The sequence below is a fragment of the Bos indicus x Bos taurus genome, chromosome 14, assembly GCF_003369695.1.
Source record: "Bos indicus x Bos taurus breed Angus x Brahman F1 hybrid chromosome 14, Bos_hybrid_MaternalHap_v2.0, whole genome shotgun sequence".
NCBI lineage: Eukaryota > Metazoa > Chordata > Mammalia > Artiodactyla > Bovidae > Bos > Bos indicus x Bos taurus.
This window is the reverse complement of record NC_040089.1, coordinates 81,091,640-81,116,521: the sequence shown is the minus strand read 5'-3', so window position 1 is coordinate 81,116,521 and position 24,882 is coordinate 81,091,640. Positions and strand designations below refer to the sequence as shown.

At 42.5% G+C, this 24,882-nt stretch overlaps 1 protein-coding gene across 3 annotated transcripts; it reads right to left on the bottom strand.

The window, feature by feature from the left end:
• Positions 1-1,901: 1,901 nt before the first annotated feature.
• IMPA1 (inositol monophosphatase 1) lies at positions 1,902-24,382 on the bottom strand. Of its 3 annotated transcripts, none has more exons than XM_027561665.1 (9): positions 24,261-24,382; positions 21,373-21,435; positions 20,868-21,001; positions 19,023-19,127; positions 17,747-17,792; positions 15,477-15,585; positions 12,076-12,184; positions 4,636-4,787; positions 1,902-3,470 (listed from the first exon to the last, which is right to left on the bottom strand). In XM_027561665.1, exons 2-9 carry the CDS (start codon positions 21,433-21,435, stop codon positions 3,355-3,357), a joined length of 834 nt encoding a protein of 277 aa, XP_027417466.1. In that variant the 5' UTR covers positions 24,261-24,382; the 3' UTR covers positions 1,902-3,354. The 3 variants fall into 3 exon arrangements, 2 of the variants coding, with proteins under 2 accessions (XP_027417466.1, XP_027417467.1); XM_027561666.1 differs by lacking the exon at positions 24,261-24,382 and adding an exon at positions 23,121-23,692; XR_003514526.1 differs by lacking the exon at positions 12,076-12,184 and having other exon boundaries at positions 24,261-24,369.
• Positions 24,383-24,882: the final 500 nt, after the last annotated feature.

The window sequence follows — 24,882 nt, the reverse complement described above, 5'->3', positions numbered from 1 at the left end:
GTAGAGTTGGAGATAATGTTTGGTTCAGTGAAGAATTTGCTGGAGGTAGAGGGAAAATGGGGAGTTGAGTTTTCTTAGCAAACATTCCAAATATGACTGTTGGCGGAAGGATTTCTGAGAGGCATGAAGAACGGAGATAAGGGGTAGGAAGTTTAAATGTTAATTTTCTTTCAAAAGTCATGCATAGCTAAACAACCGTGGGTCATAAAAGAGCTTTTTGTTTTCAAAACTGGCCTTTGCCCTGAAGTTAATCACCTCTCAGCGAATAACGCGAACGTGACTGTGGTGCCCCCTAGTGGCCATTTTCTGCCAGCGCAGAGGACAGAGTGGAGGGGGTCTTCAGCAAATAGACACGCGGGGCATTCTGAAATGCAGATACTCCGTTCTTTAAGCCAAATTTATCTACTCAGAACTAAAAAGATTCTACTTTCTCCAGAAAACAATCACTCACAAAAGAACAAACTATGGCTGAATAAATAAAACCCATTCTCTTAAAAAAAATTAATACATACCAATTGTTTTTCCCCACCAAAATATTGACATTTACTGCTTGACAGTCAGAAAACTGACTTACTCATGATCCTTGCTCCCAAAGAGCTCAGAGTATTGTGGGGATACAGACACACAAACAAAAACTTACTCACTGAGACAAATTCAATATGAGTTTGCACACAATCCTAAAGAAGAGGTAAGCCAAAGGGGTAGAGAGGCAGTGACCTTTGGCTTATGTTTTGGAGGCTGAGTCTGGTAGGAGGAGGGGATTCCAGGCAGATGAAGCTTGGGTTGGAGGCCCACTCTGGTACTTTCTGGTGGTGGCTTGGTCACAGGCTGCCTGTGGGGCTTTGGCCAAAAGCAGCTGGATGGAAGGAGCGAGTACAGGAGTCCAACAGTGCAAGGAAGCGGGCATCAGTGAGGGATTCAGGTTCGCATGTTGGAAATGATGGATCAGAGATAAATTCAATCCGGTGAGTGGTGGTGGTGGTGGTGGTGGTGTAGTCGCTAAGTCGTGTTTGACTCTTGCAACTGTAGCTGCAGCCCACCAGGCTCCTCTGACCATGAGATTCCCCAGGCCAGAACACTGGAGTGGGCTTCCACCTTCCACCTCCTCCTCCGGGACCTTCCCAACCCAGTTGAACCCGGGTCTCCTGCACTGCAGGCGGCTTCTTTATTGACTGAGCCACAGGGAAGCCCAGGTGTATGTTACATGGGCTTCCACCCCAGGATCCTTGCCTGGGGAGGGACTGGATCTGAGAACAGGTTTTCTGCAGCTGCGCTGTCTCAGTTGCAGCACGAAGGCCCCTCTGTTGCTGCGGGCAGGCATCCCTCTACCTGTGGACTGAGCTGCCCCACAGCAGGGGGATCTTCGCTGGGTCTCAGTCGAGCACACAGGCCCCTCTGTTGCTGCGGGCAGGCATCTCTCTAGTGGATCTCACCTGGGCTCCTCTGTCACTGTGGGCAGGAGTCTCTCTGGTTGTGGACTTGCTGCCAGACAACAGGGGGGATCTTGGCTCCCCGAGCAGGGCTTGAACCCGAGTTCCCTGAATTGCTAGGGGACTTGGAGATTCTTAACCACCGGACCACCACAGAAGCCCCCTTTTTTTTTTTTTTCATATTTATGTGAGTGATTAGATTTTAAGTGAGATCTGGGTGTTGGCATGGAGGAGAGACTGGAGGGGGCTCTAATGACTCAAGACCACTGTAATAATTCAGGAGGTAACTGTCCAGGTGTTGCAATGGAGATGCGGAACTGGAGAAAAATTCCAGAGAGACTTCCTTGTACATCTGAACACAACTGATGGCCAACTGCATGTAGGAGGTGAGAGGCACGGGAGGGTAAAAATATCACCTGTCTGCCTGGGTAAAATATTAACTAAGAGAAAAAATGTAAGCAGAGGAACAGATGGGAGCAGGGATTGAGTTTATTTGGAGACACGTTCAGTATGAGACATCTGCAACACATTGAGAGAGAGTTCACTCGGCCTCTGGAAGCATGAGTCTGGAGCTCAAGAGAGAGAATTCTAGAATGATGCTATCTATTCGGGGAATTCCCCAGCCTTTGAGTGTGGCTGACTTAGAGTCACATCTATTGAACAGAAAAGAATGGAAGTGATGGTGATACTTCACAGACTAGGTTACAAGAGGCACAGCCGTTTCCTGCTTGTTTCCGCTCTCGGTTCACTTCGGGGGAAGGCCATCGCTAGGCGATGAGGACACTCAGCTACGAAGATGGAGAGGAAGGTAACCCTCCGGCCGCCAGACAGCAAGGAGCTGCCGCCACTAGCCACACAAGCGAGACTGAGGAGGAGCTTCAGCCCCCGTCGGACTCTGAGATACTCCAGCTCCGTTCAACGTCTCGACTGCAAGCTCACGGAAGCCCATCGGGACAGGATGCTCGCTAAGGTGCCGGAACTCCTGACCGCAGAACTGTGCCACAATAAGCAGGCCCCACTGGACGCTACTAGGCCTGGGGACAGCGTGTTCTGGGCAAGAGGAAACCGATACATGCAGCCCCACGCAGGCGCGAGGACGGCGTCTCTGGCTCGCTGGGCTCTCCTCTGCTCTAATTGCGGCCACTCAACACTTAAAAGCACAGCCCGAGAGGGGCGAGGTGAGTTCTGTTTGGTGCAGTCACTGGAATGGCATGGTAATATGAAATGTGAGCAGGAACGGTTGTGTGAAATATAGAAAGGATGACCAGATAGTTCTTACTCCACACCTGAAGTAAAATCACAGAGCGATCAGCTCATTACTTTCTGTAGCAACTAGGCATTCCTGCCTTCAGAATATCACTCTTCCGATGCTTCTTTTTGGATCGCCTCCTATTTGACAGGTACCATGCTGGGTGCTACACTGATGAATAAAGCAAGGTTTTCTGCAGAGAAAGAAATCTTGGTCTTCGTAGTATTCATTATACACTTCTTACAAATTTAATTTACTATGGCTTTTGAAACTAAAGAAATTTTTCCAAAAAGTTAACCATCTCATTAGGAATGCATATCCACAGAAACAGTAAGTCAAAATTTCACAGGCTCATAAATATTTAGAAACTCTAAATTGCTAACTGGCTATTTCAGTTGACGTGATAACCTGTCTCACCAACGGCCTGCGTACTTTCCCAGAGGACATTCTTACCACACAGACATTTTTAAAACAATGGACTATTTCATCCACTCTTGCACACCTACTCTTAGTAAAACACAGAACAAGTTGTAGTTTTTAAATATGGACACTGAAAGCAATTCACACCAATCATATTATTCAAGTGAAACAGAAGTCCTGAATTTTGTAACACCATGAGTGCATTAGAAAACCTGGAGAGACGCAACTGTGATTGAATGTGTGAAGCCGTCGGAGTTAATCTTCATCATCTCTTTGAAGAGGTATTATCTGAATTTCTTTGGCTATCCTTTCTGCTAATGTTTTATTGCTTGAAGCAATTACTCTTCGTGACATCAAATCAAATGGTCCACCTAAAATCAAATATGGAAAATGGTTATATCTTGTAAAAAATAATTCCTATAAAACAAGCATAGCAGTATGTACTATGGTTGATCATAACATTTAATATTTTCTATTATCTTGAAAAAAAACTACATTGTGTCATAACCACAATGTTTAAGCTTCGCTAGTACATAATGAGTTTCTAAGCATCTTTTAGAAACCCGTTTTGAAGGGAGTGGGGGTCTGCACCACGCCACCTTTCTCTCTCCTTTGATGAAGGGAGTGTGGGTCTGCACCACACCATCTCTCTCTCTCTCCTTGGATGAAAGGAGTGCGGGTCTGCACCGCCATCTCTCTCTCTCCTTTGATGTGCTCCGCTCCTGCTTTCATTACTTTCACTGCCTCTTTAATGTTTGGAACCTCTGGACAGAAAACCCGAGGCCAGGGATTTGCACACTGCTCTCCTGCCCACCTCCTTAATTCTTTGCTGCTTTTCTCCCAGACTGCTGGTAAACTGTTTTAACCCAGGCTCACTCTTTACTTTTAAACATGTCATCATCAGTGCAGAGAAAGTATGTAACTCCCCCAGGGCCAAGGCAGAAAGTGATGGTGGAGGAAGCCCATACTCAGCTGCCACCACGGTCACCACTCAAAGGGATCTTGGTACAACCTCAGATCCAGTGCCTTTCTAGACTTTTTCTACAGCCTCTCAAGAGTTCCTGGTACTCACAGTTAAAGAGGCTTGAGAGTGACAGTGAAAGTTGCTCAGTCGTGTGTGACTCTTTGTGACCTCATGGACTATACAGTCCTTGGAATTCTCCAGGCCAGAATACTGGAGTGGGTAGCCTTGCCCTTCTCCAGGGGAGTCCTCCCAACCCAGGGATTGAACCTGCATTGCAGGTGGATTCTTTACCAGGTGAGCCACCAGGGAAGCCCTGAAGAGGCTTAGCCATTTATTATTATTAATTGTACACTACCATTAGCTTCTCATTTTTGCCTCTGTCTCCCAATATCTGCTATTTTGATTCTGCAGAAAATTACATGGTTTGTGTTGCCTGAAGAGCTGAGGTGTAAACATTGAAAAAAATATTAAAGGGAAACATTAAAAGATATATCTAAAAAAAACTGCCATATTTGGAGGACAGTCCCATAGGTATGGAAAGAAAACAACGCCTTCCTGTTCCGCAGTTTTACCTGTGACATCCAGGAGCACTCCGCCAGCTTCAGTCACAATGATGCCGGCGCCTGCAACATCCCAGCAGTGGATCCCCATTTCATAATACGCGTCCGCAGCCCCAGCGGCCACCAGGCACATGTTCAGAGCTGCTGTTCCAACACCCCGGATCCTAACAGACAAAACGGGGAAAAATAATTCTTCACATAAGGCATTCCTCCTTAGCTGCAGTTGCAAGTGTGACTGAGATCACTTGAACCAATCCACAGACTGTTAAAAAGAAAAAGGTGGTACTTAAATTTAAAATCAAAATACGTAAATCCTAATTATCATGATATACTATATAAATGACAGAATGAAGCCTAACAAAGCAATCATGTGTAAGATAAACATTAAAATGATGATACTTTGGGAAGAAAAACACTGAAGAAAACGCTTTAATTCTGCCACCATGGCACGCATGACTTGTCACTGTGGTCTAAACCCAGGGACGAGAGCCCCACGACACAAGGAGTCTGTAGGAGTTTAGTGCAAGTGTGCCCCTGGCCACCCCCAGTGGTGCGGGCGTCGGTGCGTGTGCCCAGGAGGTGACCGCCCTGCTGGGCTCTGCTGTCACCGAGGCCTGCCTGCGAGGCCTGCTTCACATCTGCCTTCTCAATGAACCTCGTCCTCGGAAATATACCAAGTTAGGGTAAGTACAGACATCACTTTATCAGCCATTATAATAATAACTGATGCAGGAAAGAATCATCAATAAATGCTAAAATGATTGATATTTACACATCAGAGTATCTCCCTATAAGATACATAATGATTACGATGGAAAAGATGGCAAGATCACTACCAAGTGATCAAAGTTAGCATCCAGTAATGGGACAAAGGGTGTCCCTGGTGGTAAAGAATCCGCCTGCAATGCAAGAGACCTGGGTTCATCCCTGGGTCGGTGGATTCCCTGGAGGAGGGCATGACAACTCCCTGCAGTACTCTTGCCTGGAGAATCCCATGGACAGAGGAGCCTGGTGGGCTACAGTCCACGGGGTCACAAAGAGTTGGACACGACTGGGCGACACACACCACGGAACAAAGGTCCCCCGTGTCTCCTGATAGAATGCACTGAGGAGGAGGACATAACAGTGCTTCTGTTGCGTTCCTGCCAAAAACGCATAAACCAAATCTAATCGAGAGGAAATCCAACAGACTCAAATCAAAGGGCGTGCTGTAAAGCGAGCACCCTACAGTTTTCAAAAATGTCAAGGTCATACAAGATAAAGGCTAAGCACCGGTTCTAGATTAAAAGGCCCTGATGAGGGCTTCCCTGGCGGTTCAATGGTAAAGAATCCGCCTGCCAATGCAGGGGTACAGGTTCGATCCTTGGTCCGGGGAGACCCCACGTGCCAAAGAGCAACTAAGCCCAAGCACCACAACTACTGAGCCAGGGCTCTAGAGCCTGGGGGCTGCAGCTTCTTCACCTGTGAGGGGGGCTGTGCGCCCGGACCAGAGGAGGCCCTGCAGCAAGGACCCCCGCAGCCCCGTGGAGCGCAGCCCCCACCGCCACAGCCAAGACCTAGCACAGCCGAGTTCTATAAATCTTAAAAAAAAGCTTGATGAGAAGAACACTTAAAGTGCAGCATATGATTCTGGCTTGGACCTTGGATTAGAATTCTTTCAAAATGTAATTGTCACTATATTAGACAATGTATCAAAGCTAATTTCCTGAGTTTTATAACTGTTGTGGTTATCTTAGCGTATGTCCCTTTTATCAAAAATATACACACTGAAGTATTTAAGAAAAAGGAACTGTCATGTCTATAAATTAACTACTTTCAAATGGTTTTTACTCAAAGTTCGTTTTTTAATTGTTTGAAAGTGAAAGTGAAAATCACTTAGTTGTGTCTGACTCTCCATGGAATTCTCTAGGCCAGAATACTGGAGTGGGCAGTCATTTCCTTCTCCAGGGGATCTTCCCAACCCAGGGATCGAACCCAGGTGTGCCGCATTGTGGGCAGACGCTTCACCCTCTAAGCCACCAGGGAAGTCCTCTGAAAATAAAGCAGTCAGGTCTGTTCACTGAGACCCTTCATTATTTTTTAAGAAATAAAAGGATTCCACATGTCAGTGATATTGTATGATACGTGGAATCTAATTTTAAAAAATTGAGACAAATGAACTTACAAAACAGAAACAGACAGATACTGAAAGCAAGCCTACGGTCTACAGGGGAAATATGGGGGAGGGGTCAATCAGGGCTGAGATGAGCACACGCCACTGTACGTAAGACAGACAACCAACAAGGGCCTACTGTCTAGCACAGCGAAGTCTACTCAATATTCTGGGATGACCCACGTGAGAAAAGAACCTAAAAAAGAACGAATACGAGTGTGTGTAACTGAATCACTTTGCTAAACACCTGAAACTAACACAACACTGTAAATCAACTATACTCCAATAAAATTAAAAAAGAAGCAATGTGGTATCTGTTTTGTATTTAAAAAATAAACTAGTACTGTGCCTAGTACATCCTTCATGCCAAAACAATTTAACAACAAAAAAGGACCAGAATTACATGATGCCCTTGATTTTTAAATACATTTTACTGCCTACAGTTTTATTATATATCAAAATTAAGAACTAGCGATTCCAAAAATGTCCATAGATATATAAACCCAAATTAACATTATGGCTTTTTTCAGTTATCAAGAATGGTGCCCTTTCCCCACTTTCTCAGGGGATATGTGATAATTCATATCTCACATCATAGAAAGAAAATACCAAGATCTTCTACAAATCATCTCTTGGCATTCTATTCAGACACGGAACCCTGGGCTGGAAGACCAGCGCTAGAGGCAATGCTTCTGTCTTCTTCTGATGTATCTCAACAGCTCTCTGGCAAGAGGTCTTTTGATCAGTAAGTATATTCTTTTATGGGTAAGTATTACTAAAGATAGTACTTAATCACCAAACAACTGAGGCTGTGGCCTAGATTTTGCAAATGTGTTCTGTCTGAACCCTCTGTTAGTCTGATCCTCCTTTACAGTTAGGATGGTTCTTGCCTGGAGAATCCCATGGACAGAGAAGCCTGGTGGGCTGCAGTCCATGGCGTCGCACAGAGTCGGACACGACTGAAGCGACGTAGTAGCAGCAGCAGCGCTAAGAAGAATCTATCTATCTTCAGAATCACAAAGCTTTGAGTTTGCTCCCCTGCTCAGCTGCTTAAAAGCTGTAATTTTGAAAGAAGTTTCTTCTTCAAGTTTTAGTCTTCTTGTCATCGAAATGGGGATAACCAACTTGGCTATGGCTGCAATGATTAGAAACAACAGAAGCAAAGTGCCCAGCAGAGGGCCTGGCAAATTAGAGGGCCTCAAAAGAGGAGCATGTCATGATCAAATCGTTCCCTAAAGCAACACAAAAGAAACATCATTGAAGTAAACAAATACAGTGCATTTCATTAAATGAATCCCAAAAAATTAAAAAAAGGAAATGGATCCCTAATGATTTACTTTGCCTCATAAATCTCACTTACAGTTAATATACAATTATACTTCAACATAAAATAAAGGAGGTGGTGAGCTTCCCTGGTTATCTAGTGGTAAAGAATCCACCTGCCAATACATGGTATGCGGGTTCAATCCCTGGTCTGGGAAGACCCCACACGTCACGGAGCAGCTAAGCCTGGAAACCACAACTGCTGACCCATGTTCCAGAGCCCGAGAGCCACAACTGCTGAAGCCTGTGAACCACAACTGCTGAGCCCGTGTGCCCCGGAGCCCGAGAGCCACAACTGCTGAGCCCATGTGCCCCGGAGCTTGAGAGCCACAACTGCTGAGCCCGTGTGCCCCGGAGCCCGAGAGCCACAACTGCTGAGCCCGTGTGCCCCGGAGCCCGAGAGCCACAACTGCTGAGCCCGTGTGCCCCAGAGCCTGTGGCCCACCGTGGAGAGCAGCCCCCACTCGCCACAGCTAGAGAAAGCCTGAGCACAGCAACGAAGACCCAGCACAGCCAGAAATAAATAAGTCTTTAAAAAGTAAAAGAAATGAAAAACCCTGAGAAATGAAAGAGAAAATGACATGCCAATCCCCGCCTCCTACACCTAACAGAGATTCATAACAGAAACTACACAGAAGAACAGAACTAACGGAAGAAAGAACTGAAACCAGGAACCCAGATCACAAAGGGAACAGAGACAGAAAGAAGTGGACGCGGCCGCACGTAGCTACAGTGAACATCAAACATCATCAGTAATTAAGTGTTGGGTTTTTTCTGGCTGATAAGGTTGCTCTGCAAAAGGAAAAGTAAGCCCAGAAGTGAACGAAATAAAAGAAGGATAAAATAATACGAGAGATAATAGAACTCAGAAATGAAGGGGAATAAAAAAAGACAAAACTTTATTAGAAATTAAGACTGAATCACAAGGTACCCTTAAAGAGAACAGATGCAAATGAAAACTTGAAAAAGGGCAGTGAGAAAAAAAAAAAACAGTAAAAGAAAGTAAAAAGGGCCAGGGAGAAAGTAACAGAAGAGAAGATACAAAGGAGGTTGAATGTTCCTGCTGGTGTCTTTGAAGAAGAAAATGAAAACAGCATAAGTGAACTAATATTTAAAATTCAAGAAAACTTGCCAGAAAAAAAGAAGAGAGACATTAATCTACCGATTAAAGGGAGAAAACCATCCCACACAAGCAACTGTAAGAATTCCAAGATATACCCTTATAAAAGTGTCAGCCATGAAAGATTAAAAGAAAACAAAAATGTCTCAGAGACTCCAAACAAAACATGAAATAATTTAAAAGCCAATAATATCAGACTGGCACCAGATTTCTCAAAAACAACATACAAAGCAAAGCAACAGTGAAATAGCATTTTTAAAGAAATATTCTTCATACTTTCTTTCACTAAGGATGTTCTATTCAGCCAAGCTGCCCTTGGAGTTTCAAGACCATAGGAAAACAGTTTGGAATATGCCAGAAATCATGGCATACCATGCACAGGTGCCCTTCCCACGGAATCTACTAGAGGATGAGCTTCATCAATCCAAAGGTGATAGGTGTTAAAGCAAAAAACAGAGACCAGTTTTGAAAATTCCCTGAGCAGACCAAATCAGTTTAGTCATGAAAACAAAGCTTAATTTAGCACATTTTGCAAAAGTAACTAGACCTGGATCATCGCTTGCTTATGCTTCTGAAAATTACAAGCAAACCTTCAATTGTTTCTCAAGGTAGATATGAGTTAACCACTAATCAATTCCCTGTCATTTAAGAAAACTCTATAATAGCCAATCGTTTTGAAGAATAAGTAGTCACTGCCTTCTCACTGTATAAGCTGCTTTATAACAACACATGGCTGAGCCTCATCCCATGTTTTGGTCTGGGTGTTCCTGGTTTGCAAAGTATCTTTTTGGTGTGTGCACAATAAATATTGAATTCAGTGATTCAATGGTTTTACTTCTATTATTTCTGAACTTTTGACACCAGGAAAACTTCACAAGACAGTGACCATTTTATAAAGGAAAAACTAAGACCACAGGATGGGACTATGGGTGAAACAATACGTAGTAATAATATGCCCGACAAACTAGAAAGAATGCAACTTAAAAAAAAAAAACTAGATTAAGAGGGAGAGAAAAAGAGAAAAGCAGAGTAAAATCACTGAATGTTATATAGGCAACAGGCAGAAGCTAAGCAGTTCTGGAGTCTTTACAGAACTAACAGAACGGTTAAGTAAGAAAAGAGAATATTAAGGGCATTATAAAGAGTTTTAATATAAAAGAAACCCATGAGAATAAAATTGAATCTTTTATAAATAGAAAAAGAGAAAAAAGAGGATACACTAAATAAGTACAGAGTACTTAATATACAACATAACATAATATACAAATCACAATACAATTACAGCATAAGATAATACAAAATTGATAATACCAAACAAAATGGTCATATAAATAAATGAACAAGCCTAACTTTTTTATTAAAAAGAAAAGATTTTCAAACTGATTATAGAGCAAAACTCCACTCTATGCTGTATTCAAGAGGTGCACTTAAAATGCACTGATTTCAAAAACACTAAAAATAAAGGTGGACAAAGATTAACCAGGCAAATGGAAACAATGAGAAGAGCAGGGACTGCAATTCTGATGTCAAAGTAGATTTCAAGCCCAAACATCAAAGTACAAAATGTACTTTTTTCCAGTGCATATAGAAGTTCCACAGAAGCTGATCATATACTGGGCACAAAGGAAACATAAAGCTCCATAAAATATGTTTATTACAATGTAATAAAACTACAAATTAAAAAACAAAACTAAGAAAGCACAAAAAGCTTAAACTTCCCCATGGAAGTTTAAGAATACAACTCTTGGGTAAAAAGGGAAATACAAACAGAAGTTACCAGAAAAATAACTGCAATGAAAACACATCAGAATCTGTGAGATACATTTGAAGCAGCAATCAGATAAAAACTCAAGCCTAAATACTCACCTCAATAAAAATCAAAGCATAAAAATAAATTCTCCACTTAAAAAGGAAAAAAAAAAATAGGAAACAACAAAATGAATGACAAGAAAGCACAATGATGAAAATAATAAAGCAGGGAGGATAAAGACAGCAGACCAGATTAATAATCAAAATCCTGGCTCTTTCTTTGAAAAAAAAACTGACAAACTGCCAAGTAATTTAATCAAGATTTTTAAAAAAGAAGAAGAAATAACATAAAATAAGAAATGATAAGGGGGGAAGAAGACTACTGATACAGACAGGCCAGAAATAAACTGTGAGTCTACCCTGCGTACCTTGTGCAAATAGCTTGAAAACTCAGAGAAAGTGGGTAATGCTTAGGCTACGGAAATGTTCCAGATTAAAGGCAGTGAATAGACATGACAACCAAATGTAAAGCTAACCCTAGACTGAATCTTGCCCTGGAGGAAAAAAATGCTATAGACAACATAGTTAGATCAACTGACAAAACTAAGTATGTGTGGATAGATAAAATTATGAAGTCAATAGTTGTACTGTGGTTATGGAAGAGAATATGCCTATTCTTAGGAAATAACAAACTGAATTATTTAGGGATAAAGAGCCACACACTAAGTAATTTACCATGAAATAGTTGAGGGGGAAAAAAAGGAGAATATTTACACAAACACACACACATACACAAAGAGAGAAGAAGGAGTGAGAAAATGATAAAGCAATGGGTACAATGTTAACAATAGCTGAATTGTTTCTTATAGGTTTTTAACTGCATACTGCTGTTTCTTATACGTTTTTATTTCTGCAAATTTTTTAAAATTTCAAATTATTTTCAAATAAAAGTTTTAAAAATCACATTTTAAAATTAGAATTATGGTACTGACTCCATGTCTATTAATTAAAAGTTCATTTCTAAATAAAAATTCATTCCTTAGGATGTCAAATTATCTATAGCATTAATAGAATGTTCAACTTTAGGGATAAAGTGAAGAGAGCTTACCCATGGATGGGAAGGCAAAGAAGCCTTTCTATATTAGAAAGAATAATTCTCACAGTCTCTGGTGTTCTGGAAGAGCCCAACTCTGTCACCAAGAGAGATTTGGTAATATCTAAAAGAAAAAGTTTCAAATAATTACTACAGTTTATCAATAAGAACCTGATAAAAAAATTTGACACTTGAAGCTCACCAAATTGGACAATTTTATCCTTCTTCCTAGTTGAATCATATTTCTTTCTTTCTAAGGCTTTAAATATTTATGAACTTTTCTTCTCTTCTAGTCATTTTATCATCATTTTTATGATCATCAAAAGGCATCTAGCTTCTTAGACTACCTCCCCAAAAGTGCAGAATATACCCAGTTTGGCTACACGCATGATACATTTAGCTACCAATGCCTTATATATTTTTTAAAAAGTAGAATTTAGAAATAATTTATATATAGATTTGAAATAAAACAAAAATTAAAACTAAATCATACCACTGTTAAGTGAAGAAAAACTAAAGAGCCTCTTGATGAAAGTGAAAGAGAAGAGTGAAAAAGTTGGCTTAAAACTCAATATTCAAAAAATTAAGATCATAGCATCCGGTCCTATCACTTCATGGCAAATAGATAGGGAAACAATGGAAACTGTGAGACTTTATTTTTTTAGGCTCCAAGATCACTGCAGATGGTGACTGCAGCCATGAAATTAAAAGATGCTTGCTCCTTGGAAGAAAAGCTATGACAAACCTAGATAGCATAATAAAAAGCAGAGATATCACTTTGCCAACAAAGGTCCATCTAGTCAAGGCTATGGTTTTTCCAGTAGTCATGTATGGATGTGAGAGTTGGACTAAAAAGAAAGCTGAGCCCCAAAGAATTGGTGCTTTTGAACTGTGGTGTTGGAGAAGAGTCTTGAGAGTCCCTTGGACTGCAAGGAGATCCAACCAGTCCATCCTAAAGGAGATCAGTCCTGGGTGTTCATGGGAAGGGCTGATGCTGAAGCTGAAACTCCAATACTTTGACCACCTGATGCGAAGAACTGACTCATTGGAAAAGACACTGATGCTGGGAAAGATTGAAGGCGGGAGGAGAAGGGGATGACAAAGGATGAGATGGTTGGATGGCTTCACTGACTCAATGGACATGAGTTTGAGTGAACTCCGGGAGTTGGTGATGGACAGGGAGGCCTGGCGTGCTGCAGTCCATGGGGTCTCAAAGAGTTGCACACGACTGAGTGAATGAACTGACTGACGAGACTGACTGACTGTTGGTAGAAAGGTAAACAGGTGTAAGCACCATGGAAAACAGTACAGAGGTTCCTCAGAACACTAAAAATGGAGTTGCCATATGATCTAGCTGGACATATATCCACACAAAACTAATTTGAAAAGATACATGCACTCCTACATTCACTGCAGCACTATTTACAACAGCCACGATATGGAAGCAACCTAAATATCCATCGACAGATGAATGGATAAAGAGGATGTGGTACATATACACAGTGGGATACTGCTCGACCACAAAATACTGCCATTTGCAGCTGCATGGATGAGCCTAGAGGTATCATACTAAGAGAAGTGAGAGAGAGAAAGACAGACGTCGTAAGGCATCGCTTACACGTGGAGTCTAAAACATGACACATAATATACCTGTGAAGCAGAAGCAGGCTCAGACACAGAGAAAGGCTCTGGGGTCGCCCAAGGGGAGAAGGGTGGGGCAGGGAGGACTGGGAGTTTGGGATTGGAGAACGCAAGCTACTACATATAGAACAGATAAACAAGGCCCTACTGTACAGCACAGTGAGCCACGCTCAACATCCTGTGATCAACCACAATGGAAAAGAATATGGAAAACAATACAAATATGTACAGTGGAACCACTTTGCTGTATAGCAGAAATTAACACACTGTAAATCAACTATACGTCAATAAAATTAAAATAAATCATCTGACCTCCATTTACTAACTTGACAAATTATCCTGTATTTTCCATTTTCTCTTTGAAACATCGTGACCAACGCTCACGACACACTCAACCCTCCTGGCTCACAGGCTACTCTTGGGACACCTCACACTTCATCTCCACCCACAGCTGAGATGTATGCCCACCACCTTGTTCTGAGCCTTGTTTATAACTGTGAACTCTTCTAACAATCACATAACCTGTTTAAGTGAGATAAATAACAGAAAAGGGGAAAGACTTCTTTCTATGAAAGCTGCCACATTCCTTCAGTTCTAAAATGCACATTTTTTTCACATTAACATCTCAAGAATTAGGATGTATCTTCTAATCTCTGGGGTCTTAGAGTTCAATAAAAAGAAAACAAATTCAAAATCTGCCCTCAAATTAAGTGCCTGAGGAGAAATATTATAAAAGCGGAGGCGGATTCTCAAGTTTTTGCTGCACGTAAAAGAATCTGAAAAACACAGAAAAGAAACGAATCTGCAAGTGTCAACCGTGGAAAATGTTGGGATTGCCTTAGGGAAGATAAGTGCCTCCAAAACAGTGAGCTGTCCCAGAGAAAGCAGACTTAAAAACGCCAATCACTAAGCTCATTACAAAAAGTTTTATGCCTCATTTAAGAAAAATGTATTATGGTGACTTTTTATATGCCCTCTATCCCAAGACTATGGCCAGAGGGATGTTAAGGTCACCAAGAATAATTTGGAGGTGACCAAGGACTTGTTTTTAAAGTGTTTTCAAGTCCTGCTGATAACTCTTGACATTTAGAAATGAATAAGATATGAATGTTTAAAATTTAAAAAAAAATAAATAAATAAAAATAAAATAAAAAAATGTATTGCAGTATAGTTGATTTACTATGTTGTGTTAGTTTCTGTTGTACAGCAAAGTGATTCAGTTATAGCTTTATATATACACACACACACACACACACACACATATATACACACACATATCTAGGTATTCTTTTTCGTATTCTTTTCCATCATGGTTTACCATGGGACCCTGAATATAGTTCCCTGCGCTATACAGTAGAAAGGTGCTGTTTACCATCCTATATATTTAATAGCTTTATGTCTCATTTTTAATGATTCCCAACTTGAAGGGCCTTTTCCCTTTCAATTTACTAATAACTAGTCCCAGTGGCATCAGAGCAGAGGAATTGTAGAAAGAATCTGAGACGCGGGGGCTGAAGCAGTGACCCAATGCCGCCGTGAGGGTGGGGGCACTCTGGCTCCTCCAGGTCCCCTGACAGAGCCGGAGCCCCGTGGACACACCGTCCGCTCCACCGCCCTCGCCTCCCCAGCCTCCACGACCGCATCCACAACCGCGGTCACGATGAGAAAGTACAGAGAAACAGACACACTTATGAGTCAGTGAGCCTTGGAGAGCTCTAAGGTTACCGTACGAGTACATGGTATGAATCACGCCAAAAATCAGAGGGTAAACCTACCTTCTTGGTGTGAAACCTGTAGTTTTTGACCATTACAAAAGGCACCTTTTCCTTTCCGGCCAGTGTACATCTTATCCTCCAGGCAACTGTACACAATTCCAAACTCCATCTGTGGAAGGAACGCAAGCTTTCTTTACCAAACCTGAGTATTTGTCTTCATTCAATCAATACTTTTTCTAAGAAAGCAGCAAGAATATGTGGTATGTTAATGTTTTTAACATACGGTTAGACCACGGTTAGACCGTGGACTATGTAAAATGCTAATTCCCAACCGAGTCGAGGAAAAGCTCATCAGGTCTGAACCCTGACTCCCCTCCCATCAGTTTCCAAACTCGGGGCATACATTTTGACCTCTTTCCTTCCCACCTCAGACGAAGGCAATCTTCCCTGTTTTCTAAGGTGAATTCTTCTCTGAAACACTGCTCCATCAACAGCTCCCTGCCTCTTGGGCTTTGGTTCTGGTACTTTCTCGCCACAGTGGCCCTCCCTCACCAAGCCTTCATTACCTTCTCCATTTCTCCTCATTGCCACAGAGTGGTCGAGACTTTGCGTCTCTCATTCTCTTTCTACATTACAATCTGGCTTCTGCTCTGACCATGCATCTCTTGAAACTCCCTGCAAAGAGATCATGAATGGACTCTTATGGACCAAATGTCTTCTCTGAAGACCTGGAGGCTGCGGACCACCAACAGTTAAGCCCATACTCTGTGCTCCTGGTGGTGCCCTCCTACCTCCGATCTCTCTTACGGTCACTTTTTTTTTTCTGACTTTCTTCTCTGCCTAACCCCCAACAGTTGTGTGTCTCAGGGGTTTTCACTTTTCCTTTTCTTCCAATTCCCTTTTAGCTCTCTCGGTTCTGACAGGTTTTTCTTTCTCGTCCCTCTGTGTGTGGCTCCTACCAACCCCATCAACACAGGTTAGGACTGTGCTTCGGAACCTAGGCATGCAGAACTTCAGCCAAAGAGGCCACACTCACTCGCTACCTGATCACGCAGTCTCAGTCCTTCCCCATGAGTCAATTTTATCTTGAAAACACTTGCTGATTTTGGCCATTTCTTCAGTTATTCTCACCACCTCCATCTCAGCTCAGAACTGCCCACCCGTCTGGTGTGACCTCTAATGTTGCTGGAATTATCTGGCACTCTGCACTGAAAAACCTCTCCTGATTTCCGACCACCTCAAAGCCACTAAGTGTTCCAGCACAGACAGGCCACAGTGCCTCACAGCCTGACCACAGCGAGCTCACCTCACCAGTTCTGCTCCAACCATTTCCAGTTTCACGCACAATGAACATCTCACTGTCGCCCATACACATCCCGCTCGTCCCCAAACTGTTCTTTCTGATTAAAATGCTTTCCTTTTCTTCTTTACCTGGAAAATTCCCAATATGACCCAACTCACATGACCAAATTCTAAGATCCCTTCTATTTATTATGAAGATTTCCTCAAACCGCTGCTGGCAGGATGTGTTATACCCTCTTCATGTTCTTAGAGTACTTTTAAAATTTTTTTTCATAGTTCGACATCTAACATTTGCACTGAACTGGGAATTCAACAGCCCAGAACTGACGATAAGAGAAATGCTCACTTATCTCCTTTTGAAGGTTCTCACTGATTAATACAATCCTGTGCCTAAGATTTCATTTGCACTAATTTATGTTTTTATTTTCAGGGTTTTCTTAACTCTTTTGTGTACATGTTGATCAAATATATCGCAAGCTCCTTGAAGACAGTTACGTAAGGTATTAGTAAACATCATTCATTTTTTCTTTATTAATCAAATACTCAAATAGCATGGAAATGCAACAGGTGTAGAGTGTACTCTACTGGGCTTTAGATATCGCAAGTATTTAGGTTCCTGAACATACTCTGTATTTTCTCATCATACTTGGCCCTACCACTTCCTGGTCTTTCCCTTCACTAAAATGTCTACTAAAGCATTCCTAGCTCAGCACCCAACTCTTCATTACACATTTCAGATCCTACATCAATTCCTATCATATTCACATATATAATGGTGATTAAATACTGAATCGTATTTCAGTTACTTGTGCATATTTTTTCCTTGTAAAATCTTCTCGGAAGACATTGTATTTTCTTCACTGGAAAAAAGTATCATAACAAGTTTAGCAGGTCTGTATTTTATTTCAAAATAATGCAGCTACATATATTGAATAGAGACAAACCTAAATTTATTACAGAGACTCGTTTACTCTTTCTCAGAAAATGAGAGCAAGGCATTCTACCAACCATAAATTTAAACAACATACCTTTTTATTTACCACAAAGCCAATTGAAACAGCTACAAAAGGAAATCTTAAAAAAAAAAACAACACAAATTTACCAAGATAGAACTTATTTTCAACAAACTTGTTTTCATAATATAACTGCTTACAATTTTTCCCTGTGAAGAGTCTCATCCCTCCCCAGAACTGTGTATACAACATGCAGTTCTCTGTGTGAGTGCAGGGGTTGGGGGTTGGGGGGCAGAATACACAGATGCATACACGCATAACGCTCCTCCAGGCACGAGACATCTCTGAAAGGATTCACAAGAAACTGATAACAACAGCTGCCTCCAGAAATGGGCTCTGAGAAGCTGGGGTCGGAAGTGGCAAGGCCACTTGGCACCGCATGCCTTTCTATACTTTTGGAATGCCAAGTTCCATGAATATAGCTTAAATGTCAACAAAAATGGGATCATACTATCCATTGTACTATAATCTTCTGTATGTTACCTCATATCATGAGCATCTTTCTGCACTAACATTCCATCATACATAGATCCTACCTCTTAGCTTTATGGCTTTAACAGTTGTATTCATAAAGATACGTACGGCAACTTCAAATATAACAATTATGTGTCATCCCACCAAACTCGGCTACTTGTTGAAACTCTTAATTCCATCAGGCTTTCTTCTATATATCTGGACTTACATATTTAATTTGTGTGTGTGTGTATATATATATATATTTTTTTTTAACATATTCTTCTCAGCATATACTGAATTACATACTTACTTTGTGCCAGGCACTATATTAAGTTTTTATATAAATGTACAACTCATTAGGTCCCATCAACAATCCTATGAGGCAGGTACCATCAGTGTGCCCATTTTAGAGAATGAAAAAAATAAAACTGTGGCTTAAAAAGATTAAGTAACTTGCCCAAGGTCACAAAGTCACACATTCTAAACCCATGTTCTTTTTAACAGTTTTTTCTCCTGGATTAAATGCATTCTATAAAGGCATACACTAGTACTGAGTTAGTCAGTTCCTTAATTGATTTCAAAGCAGCAATGTTGCTTGCGTACATTTTTATGTGGTTTCAACAATGAGAAAAAGAACGGTGAACAGGGCACTTGACTGCACATGTCTATAACATTAATCATTCATTACCTCATCCACAGCTGATGAAAATTATGCATAACATATTTTACAATCACAGAATTCTCTAAAGTATATGTGATTATGAAAACTATATTGAACAGTCCATTCAGGTAATATACAAACAGTAATTACAATATTAAAATTTTAAAAACATACCCATGTACAAAGTTAGTTGTTCCATCAATAGGGTCAATGATCCATGTAGGGTTGTCGGTTAAGATACTTTTTTCCCCAGCTGCCACAGATTCCTCACCAATGAAACTAAAAGCAAATATGACAAATTCTGAATCTTTCTACTGTTTTCAACAATTTTCAAACCTTTAGTCTACTATAAAACATAACAAAAGTCTACACAACTACACTTTTCTATTGTTTTTCCTTCAGACAGATCAAAGTGAGAAAATTTTATTTCCCCCAGAACAAGTCATGTGAAAGATGACAGAATTCAAAATTCTCAAATGTATTACCAAGATAAGAAGAGACACGCTGAAAAAGGCTTTTATTGCAGATGATAACTTACTAAGGAAATGTGGAGGTTTAAGTCTACCAATTCTCTCATAACCCTGTCTTCAAGAGGTAGAGCTTAATGTCCCTGCCTTGAGTGTGGATTTGGACTTAGAGACTCATTTCTAGCCAAAAGAACAAAGTGTACGTGACAACATGCAATTCTGAAAACTCTTTGACAGAACGACACTGAGGTTTCGTCTTATTCACTCTATTTCTGCCCCCTTCCCCTCCCCTCTGCTCCCTAGGCGAAGCTGCTCACCACACCGTGAGCCGCTCTGTGGAGGGGCCCGCGTGGTGAGGAAACTGGAGGAAGCTGCCAGCGGGCAAGCCACGAGGAACCGAGGCCACCAATAGCCACAAGCGAACGGGCCCTTCATCCCCGGCTGAGCCTTGAGAAGACCCACAGTGCGACTGTGACTCTACGAGACCCTTGCCAGAACCATGCACTCCAGCTACTCCCATATTCCTGATCCTAGAAAACTCTATGTTATCTAGAGCTGTTAAGTTTTTCAAGAGTAACTTGCTATGCAGCAATAGATAATACAGAGAACATGAAATAAGTTAAAGAGAAAGAAAATCACCCACCAAAATTACTGTATCAATATGCATTCCTAAAACATACTGTGCAGTAAATGTCAGGCAAACTCTGTAAATGGTATCTGAATTCATAGGATTTCTTCTTTCCTTTCCTACTTTCTTTGTTATTTATGTCCTTTATTCAAAACTGAAAAGTCCTAATAATCATTACCATGAATTTCTTTTATGTCTTTTTCTCTTAGCTATAAACCTTTTTACTGAGAGAAAGCATATGCAGCTTTAAATAATATTTTTTTCTCCTCAGTGGCTGAAATACCGGGAAAGGCTGATGGCATGATCAAGAAGAACTGGTGAATGACAATGTTAAAACTTTAAAATGATGACAATATTTCAGTTGTATTTCTATGCCCGTAAGAGAGACAGATTTTAGTATTTTCTCTCAAACTCAAAGCTACCACCCCTTTAGCACCTAAAAATGTTTGCAATGTAGAGACTAAAACTGAACTTTCAAATCTTCTCTATGACAGACATTTGTCACATTAACTTCCCAGCATCCAATACTCCTCTTTCTATAAAGGAATCCAAATATCCCCTGTTCACTGCTCCCTGGAAGTTTGAGCTTAGGGGAAAAAACCCCTAAGTTCAGCAAGGGATGTTTTTGCCCACGATTTGTAACCTTGAGCTAATGGGGTAAGACATCCAAAGAGAACAGTCAGGAGTGAGGCTACCAGCAGCTTCTGAATGATGATGCCTAACCCTGACCCAACCCTAACCCAACCCTAACCAGCTCTGCCTTCCTCGCTGGTTGCTCAGTCCTACTCTCAGGGATTCTGACACCCTCCAAATAAATTCCAGTTCAGCTTAAATTAAGCGCAGTCAATTTCTGAGTCTAAAGTCAATATCTTGGAGACCAACCTAGATTTCATTTTTATCACACGAAACTGACATAAGCAATACCTGTGAGATGGATACTTTTCCTTTATGGATGTGATAAGCATTTTTTCAACTTTTTGGTCAGTAGCAGTTACCAAATCAGCCGGAGAACTTTTAACCATAATATTCATTTCATTCTTGAGCGCTTCACGAACCACCTAAAAAGATTTTTTTGGTAAGCAAATAAGAAAAGCATATAAGTCATTTTAAATCGAATTAAAAGATGAATAATAGAAATGATTTGAAACAATCAATCTGTCTGGAATGGTATTCTTAAATATTTCTTACCACAATGTATATAAAATAAACCCTTAGTGGTTACGACTTTCTACGTATAAAACCATAGAATCTTACAGCCATTTTAGATACACAACCGTTATTACAAAATGTTTAATGACATAAAATGGAAGTATTCACCCATTAAGTAAATTGAAAACAAATCCAGTCAATAAAAATACATGTTTTGTTTAAGAAGACAACCACATACTGCCCACATCCATCACATCGTGGCTGAGATTTCAGTTCGTACCTCTCCAGCTTGTCCTGCCAGGGTTACTGCATAATCCATGCATTCCTGCCAAGGATCAGCCATCTTCTCAACAGATTGAACACATACAAAGACAAAGCAGTTACAAATTGCTTACAAAGTCTTAATTACAGAAGTTTGTTCACAAAAACATCTCAATTTGCAAAATACTTCCATTCAGGATTCACCCTCCTTCCTGATTCTAGAATTCATTTTTTTTCCCCAATATTCATTCACAGGTCCATTAAGAAACATTTTTAACCTAGCTTCATTCACTTCTATTGTAGAAACATTTTCATAACAAAAAGTACTCTATGAAAGTGTTTCTCAAAGGGCCCATACCATATCACACTAAAAAACAACAATCATTTGAGGAACAGAGAAGAAATGACACAAGAAATATTCTAAAAGATAGATGCATATTTGGGTTTAAGAATAAAGTAAAAATTAGAAAAATACAGGGAACAGTCAGCCCTCAGTATCTGCAGTTTTGGAATCCATGGATTCAACTGACCATGGATGGAAATTAAAGAAGTTTTAAAGGGAAGGGGGAGAAAGCACTAACTGAGTATCAGGCAGTATGGTGCTTTGCACATGTAAAATTATTTTTAAAGAGATTGTAAAGATGAAGAACTTAAAGCTCAGTGAATGTAACTAATTTGCCCAAGGTTTTATAGACAGATGACACAACCAGAATTTGAACTCAATTCTGAATTGAAAGTCCACTGCTCTTTCCACTGTGACATTCCGAGGGAAGAAAATTCCAGGACTAAAAAAATGTATAAAGCTAAAAAGGAATTGCTGCAGGTTTCAGAGAGGACAAAAAATAAAACAGTTTTGTCTTCTGAACTGTCCAACTTTCCACTGACTTTCGCAGAGAAGACTAAAATAACTCACCACAGGCTTAACCACACTCTAAAATCTGTACCTAGGATAGTGAAGCGTTTTAAGCTGTCAGAGTCAGAAATGTGTGGCATCATTTATAAAGCAACCCTAATTGTGTAATCTTTACAGTTGAGAATAACTGCCAGAATTTCACCCCGGAGACCGGTCTGAAATCCCAATCATGGTGCTCACAGTATCTGAATGGGGAGGAGAGGGGATGGGGGTGGGGGCAAAAGACAGATACTTTGAGCTGTTTCTTCTTAATATATATATATTATATGCATGCGTGCTCAGTCGTGTCCGACTCTTTGCAACCCCATGGACTGTAACCCGCCAGGCTCCTCTGCCCTTGGGGTTCTCCAGGCAAGAGTACTGGAATGGGTTGCCATTTCCTTCTCCAGGGGATCTTCCCGACCCAGGGATCGATCCAGGGTCTGCTGCAACGCCTGCCTGGCGGGCAGGTTCTTTTCCCACTGAGCCACGTGGGGAGCCTGTTTCTTAATATAAGCATTTAAATGATTTTAGAAGGAAGCCACTCTTTGAGTTACTCAGAGCAGTTCAAGAATTGTTTCGAAGATCTTCTTTCTTCTTTTCATTCTTATTCCCGTTCCCTTCTTCTAGGCTTCAACAGAACTGGATGTTCTCACCGTGAATCTGCTTTCTAGCGGGAAACTGTGCTTAAGCCACTCACATCTCCCCTTCTCACAGCACTGATATGTGTAACTCCTACCAATTCTTCCAGGCTCATTTCAACAGTTACCCTTTCTTTTGGGGATTCTCCACCCAGAGGCTGTACTTGTTCAATCATTCGAGAGCTATGCATTGAGTATTTATTCAATGAGAAGCACCTAACAGAGAACACTGACCTGGTCTTAGGTACCAGATGTCATTTCCCTAAGAACACGATTCAACCAAGATTTGAAGGACTAACTCAACTGCAGGACTCCTGGTATGTGAAGAGGAACCAAAAGGCCTAAGTGACACGACAGCTCAGAGATTAAGAGGAACAGGAGGAAGGATGTGGCTGGGGGTCATGCCATGATGATCACCCCTTAGAGGCATGACTTCGATTTGGGAGCCATGAGGAATCATTACATGGGGGCTGCAGGACAAGGGACGGGAGGGTGGAGGGAGGAACCGACGGTAGGGAAACGGCTCTGGGAGGAAAAGGTGAGGGCACTCGGCAATAGAGTGCATACGGGGCTTGAGGGCGGGGGAGAGTTTAACGAGGCCCAGATTTCCCACTTAGGCAAGTGAATGGATAACGTGACATTAACCGCAGCATGGAACGATAGAAGAGAGTCAAATCTGAGATCTGGGTAGGAGGTGGGGAGATCGAAAGTTTAATTAGGAGAGCGTGAGGAGCCTTTGTGAAGCCAAAAGGCGAGGTCCATCCGGCCGCTGAACACACGATCCTGACCTCAAAAGAGAGGTACGGCCTGCAGATACAAACACGTAAGTTACGTGAGCAGGCAGCCCCTGAGCGCCGCCTCTGACGGACACCCTGAGGAGGCCGCCCCGCCTGGAAGCCCACGGGCCGCCGTCCGTCACCCCTGGCGCACTCGGGGGTCTTCCCCACACTGTGCTCAGCTGTGTGCGCGCCTTCGCCTTCAACCAGTCTTACAACAAGCCCAAAGGCAGCACCTTCGCCGCCTTCGCCTGCTCGGAGACGAACCCCTGAGGCGCGGTGGATGTCTCTGCCCCGCTCGCCGCCTCCTGCCGCCCGTCCGCGGAAGCGCGACACGCGGTCGGGGGTTGGAGGGGACCACCCGCCCCGGACACGGACCGGGCCTCCGGGACCGGCGGGACGAGAGCCAGTGGGTCACCCCGCACCCGCCGCTCAGAGGCCCCGCGGTGCGGGGGCCGTCCCGGGCCCTCAACCGCTCGACCGAGGCCTCCGCGCCAGGTGGCCCCGGCCGAGCCCACCGCCCCCGACCCGTTGTGCGGGGCCGCAGGCGCCAGCCGACCCCACGCCCGCCCAAGTGCAGCAGGGAGACCGGGCTCACCTCAGGGCGGCGGGCGCGCGGCCGCGGGCGCACCAGCCTGTCAGACGCGCGGCGCTTCCGCAGCGAGGGCAGCGGGAGGGGAGCGAGCGCAGCGGGAGGGGAGCGAGCGCGTCCACCCGACAGGAAGGCCCGCGCCCGCCGCCCGCCCATGGGCGGGGCCTGCGCATGCCCCGCCCCCACCGCGCACCCCTGCGCCCAGCCCCCAGCCCCCAGCCCCCAGCGCCGCGGCTCACGTCTGCCGGAGCCGCCCCGCCCTGCCTAGGCCTTCCGGGTCTGCACCTTCTCTCTCATCTGTGCTTCTTTCTCCTGCCCATACATTTGTCTGTAATTAAAAGAAAATTCCTCTCCTCTATTTTGCCATCTCTCGCGTTTTTCATTCCTTCCAGTTTTCCTATTTCCATTTCTTTCTCCCTTTTATTCCATACTACTCTTTTGACAAAACACAAACTGGAGGTATGTCTCTAGCTTTTCAACTTTCATTTGTTAAATCTGTGTTGCATGAAGGCAGTGGCACCCCACTCCAGTACTCTTGCCTGGAAAATCCCACGGACCGAGGAGCCTGGTGGGCTGCAGCCCATGGGGTCGCAGAGTCCAACGCTAGTGAAGCGACTTGGCGGCGGCA